The 4,885-nt window shown below is 33.6% G+C and overlaps 1 protein-coding gene across 1 annotated transcript; it reads right to left on the bottom strand.

Annotated features, from left to right (window-relative positions):
* Window positions 1–288: 288 nt before the first annotated feature.
* Window positions 289–3,585, bottom strand: LOC105111762 (serine/threonine-protein kinase Aurora-2-like). The gene is made up of 9 exons (XM_011007215.1): window positions 3,420–3,585; window positions 3,053–3,169; window positions 2,655–2,801; window positions 2,472–2,567; window positions 2,143–2,238; window positions 1,943–2,039; window positions 1,631–1,748; window positions 1,299–1,371; window positions 289–603 (listed from the first exon to the last, which is right to left on the bottom strand). Exons 1-9 carry the CDS (start codon window positions 3,453–3,455, stop codon window positions 502–504), a joined length of 882 nt encoding a protein of 293 aa, XP_011005517.1. The 5' UTR covers window positions 3,456–3,585; the 3' UTR covers window positions 289–501.
* Window positions 3,586–4,885: the final 1,300 nt, after the last annotated feature.

Genomic DNA, 4,885 nt, shown 5'->3' with positions numbered 1-4,885 from the left:
TGGTTTTAATTGATTTATATTTTTCCAAGGTTTTAATCTATGAAAACTGCATTTAGCTATAGTAAAGCATCCGTCTTGTTCAAGGGTGCCATGACAAAGAGTGAATTATCTATTAATTTGATAGTATATTCGACTTGGGAATTTGAGTTGTCCATCCCCATCCCCAGGGGAGAGAGAGATTTATAAAGTTTTGCAACTATTGTTTCATATTGTTTGAAAATTGAAAGAAAAAAAAACAGGCATGGTCTAGAAGAAAGTGCATTGTTCGAAATGGAAAAGGAAGATCTTAAAGAAAAGAATATGGGCTCTATATTAAAATAATAAACCAATGTTTTTTTGTTCACCAGAGCTTGGAGACAACATGGGCAATTAACTCATACAAGTCACCCTGTGATCCGGTTCTTCACAAATTCATAGACCTTGCCAAAAGGTTCTGTGTTCTTCTCCAAAATCCCACACCATTGATTCCCCTGAAGTAGTACAGCATCTTATAAAGACAATTCAACCCCTAAAGATGCCAGAGGGATCAACATTTTGAACAATCCAGGGATGCTCAAGTAGCTTATGTAACGGTAGTCGCTCAACAGAATCCTTGACAAGCATCTATTGATCAAAGAGAAAAAAATAGAGAAAAAAAAGAGAGAGAACAGTCACAAGCACGCTAGACGCAAGTGCATTTACTCTAAAACAGTTTCCTCCCAAAAGTGATAGCATAATATTATTTCCTGCACAGTTGATTAATTCTACTAGCAAGGTCTAATTAAGTAGTTGCACCCAACATGAACTGCTACTATATATTTTACATGAGATTTTCGTTTTCTACATGTTATGACAGTTTTCAATTCTGCATACACATCATTTACTCTCAACAGTTTCCTCCCAAAAGCGGTAACATGATATTATTTCCTGCACAATTGATTAATTCTACTAGCAAGGTGTAATTACGTAGTTGCACTTAACATGAACTATTAACTATATATTTTTCATGTAACTTTCGCTTTCTGCATATATATCATCATAGTTTTCAATTCAGCAATCCACCCTTGTTTCCTCCAACCTTGTCTCCTATTTCTTTTGGGTTATCAAAGTTCTAATATTGAAATGCCAATTAAGTTTTATTATGGAAGATGCAACGCGCATTTTCGCTTTCTGGATATATATTACAGTTTTCAACTTCGCAATCCACCCCTTGTTTCCACCAACCCCATCTCCTATTTCTTTTGGGTTATCTAAGTTCTAAAGTTGAAATGCCAAGCAAGTTCTACTATGGAAGATGCAACAACCAAATGATTTTTCACCTGACTAATAAGGTCCTTTGCAGCAGAAGAGACAATTGGTTTAGGAGGGAACTTCAGATCCACTTGCACAATCCTGTTTATAAGGTAACGAGTAGTAGCAACTCAGAGAAAAAAAGAGAATTACAGAAAAAATGATATAGAAATAAATTTAAAAGCAAAGAAGCAAGGGATTCTCAATGAGAAAAACAATTAGCAAGTTGAGCAATGTTAACCATGAGAATCATGCAGTATCCTTCAGTGCCTTTAAATTGGAAAAAAAGAATTTATGTATTCTGAATGAAGCAAATTTGCAGTTTTATTCATTATCTTTCATTTTTCTTATTCATGCTTACCTTCTGTATGTGTCTGAGTGTTCCTTGGCCTCAAACGGGGGGATGCCATATAAAAACTCATAGCATAAAACACCCAGGCTCCATATATCAACACTAGCATCATGCTCTACACTTTGCACTGCACCATTAACAGAATACAAGAACAGTTTTTTTGGGATGGACTCAGATAAAGTTATTGCTAGGGATGAGCTCTTTCAAGACTAATTAAAAATCATTTCCTCACTCAGCCAAACAGTATTTGAAAGCCTTCACTGAAATCAAACCAGAAAATGGAATCTCCATTGGCTTAAATCCAGTGGCTTACATACATACCCATCTCTGGTGGGAGGTAGTCCAATGTACCACACATCGTACGCCTGCGATTAAAAGTGTGCACTGACCAACCAAAGTCTGCAATCTTGAGCTCACCCTGATAACAGAAGTCAATGTTGGCTTTATTTATGAGCACATGAAAGTTAATCAATCATCTGAAACATATTGGAAATTCTATTCAAGGATAATTGTTATTTCACCTGTGCACCAATTAACAGGTTCTCTGGCTTGATGTCTCTGTGTATCACATGCTTGCTGTGACAATAAATCAGTGCCCTGGCTAATGACGCAACATACTGCCACATTTACCACATCCACACCAACATTAATTTCTAATCAGTAATAACATAATCAACATGCTGGACAAAGAAAAATCTAATTTTGAGTAAAAAAAATGCTTGATTGGCAATTAAATGAAAAGAGGAACTTGAAAGAAAAATGAACTGAAGCAACATACTGGCAAAAGGATATTAGTGATAGAACAAGTAAACTGAAGATAAATGAAAGAGATGACACAAAAGTAACTCACAGTAGCAGCACGTCTTTCACTAAAGTATTTACACTTCTGCAATTCTTTGTAGAGTTCACCTTTGGCTGCATATTCTAATATCAAATAAACTCGTTTCTGCCATAATTTCAGTTTGAAAAAACACAAATCAGTCAAGTTTACCAATTACTTTCAAAAATACATTCAAGGATCCTAAGAGCACACCTGATCATAAAAGTAACCGTAAAGGCGCAATATATTGGGATGTCTAAGATGACTCTGAATTTCAACTTCACGACGGAGCTGATGTTCAACCTGTGACTGTTGCAACTGACTCTTAAACAGAACCTTCAAAGCCACAATATGATTGCTCTGATCCAGCAAACATGAAAAAAGATCAATATGATTATACAGCAACCACTTGTAATACAATTCCCAAAAAAAATCCTCTTAATTTCCTCAAAGTTTCTAAGCAAACCCAGAAATTGAAAAACCCAGAACGAGAAATTCATATTAACACAAGAAAACCCAAATAAATTCAAAAAAATAAGCCCAATTCATGATCAAGAAGCACGAATTTCAACAATAAATAAAGGGTTTGATCCCTGAAAATCAAAACTCACCCTTTTTTCTCTGGCTAAGTAAACATGACCGAACTTTCCACGCCCAAGTGGCTTTCCTATATCAAAATCGTTAAGCGTCCATCTTTTCTTCTCCGCCCCTGATACATCTGTTCTCGCCTGTACCAAAGTTTAAGAAAAACCCACAATTAAAAATCCTAATTATATCTTTATATATTTGATCCATAAAAAGAATCAAAGAAACAAACCAAGAAGAGCACCGATCCCTTTACGCGATAAGAAAACAAATACCCTAGATTTTGAAATCAAGGTAAACTCTTTACAAGAAATTACCTTCTCTCCCTTTACGCGATAAGAGAACAAAAACCCTAGATTTTGAAATCAAGGTAAACGCTTTACAAGAAATTACCTTCTGTTGGGGCTGGGCCTCCGCAGCAATCGCCATTAGAAATATATTTTTAGAGAGAGTAGTGTTTTTCAGAGAGATTTTCCGAGAGATATTAACAAAAATGAGGGTTCACATTAAGCACTTTTATTTCCAACGGTCGAATCAGTACGGAGACCAATCCCCTCTCCTTTTCATGTTTTTTTTTTTTTCAAATTATTTTGTCCTTTTGTGAGGTTTATTATTATTATTATTACATAGAGGAGAACTGGCAGATGGCTGGCCACCCTGGGAACTGGAAAAGATGGTCTAATGTTCAGGGTCGATCACGTGATTGAGATTTAAAAAGGAAAAAAAACGTGAGATATAGGACTAAAAAAATATTTGGTTTGATTGACTGCAAAGGGGAAAACGACACTGTTTCGGGGAATCTTTTGAAAAGAGCCATCTCAATAATGTAACTACTGAGGTGAGTTTGAAAGTTTCTAACATGTTATTTTGCGCTTGGATCGATTCCAAGATAATCGCGCAGCAGTCTTTTGACACCTCAACTTTTCTTACATTCTAGTTCGAATGTTTTTTACTATGTACTGAATAACGGGGCCTTTGTTTATTACTACGTAATAAATGTTTTTTACACTCGGGTTGTTTTAATTTTTGCAGTTAAAGTTGAGGTTAGATATAAACCAATTATACATAAAATTTAATTATAAAAGTTAATTTTTCTGTTTTTTTTAGTTTTTTGAATGGACTCCTTACATAAAACTTAACCTTAATTTCTAAAACAAACACACTTTTATTTTAATATATGTGAAATTTAATATCTTGTCTTATGATATATAAAATGATAAACAACCAATTCAATTGTCGTTAAAATGTAATGGGTCTCAAGAGACAATTGTTAGGAAGTGTTGAAATTAAAATATCATTATCCATTTGTAAATTATGTTGGCAAAATTATTACGAGCCTTGCAAGGCTTACTTGCAACTACATTTTGCCCCCACATATTTATAAATTATGGCTTGCATTATTTAACAGCTCAAAATTTAAAAAAAAAAATCTATCCCAAAATATAATAACATATAAACAATAATCAGTCACTAAAAATCAATTGATCACACAATTTCTTCTCTTTTTAAATGAATATAAAATCTCTCAAAATCAAAATTCAATATGCAAAACCTAATATTATAACCAAACCAACATAAAAAAACAACACAATAATCATGCAATCTCTATTAAATTCATCACCACTCACCCTTAACTCTCTTTCTTGATGATACCTTTGAATCTTGAAGAGCACACGATGTAAGTTTTTAAACCGGTCTTTAATTTATATCTATAAATATTTAATTTTAAAAAAAAATTAAATTTTATTAATTCGACACTCGTATTTAAATTGAAACGAAAACACTCAATTGATGTGAGTATTTATATTATATGCTTATTAGAGAGGCTCAATTGTAATTACCTTATTTAATCATTATGA

The sequence above is a fragment of the Populus euphratica genome, unplaced genomic scaffold (genome assembly GCF_000495115.2).
Source record: "Populus euphratica unplaced genomic scaffold, PopEup_1.0 scaffold307.1, whole genome shotgun sequence".
Lineage (NCBI taxonomy): Eukaryota > Viridiplantae > Streptophyta > Magnoliopsida > Malpighiales > Salicaceae > Populus > Populus euphratica.
The sequence above is the reverse complement of the archived record's forward strand: the minus strand, read 5'-3'. Positions and strand labels throughout refer to the sequence as shown.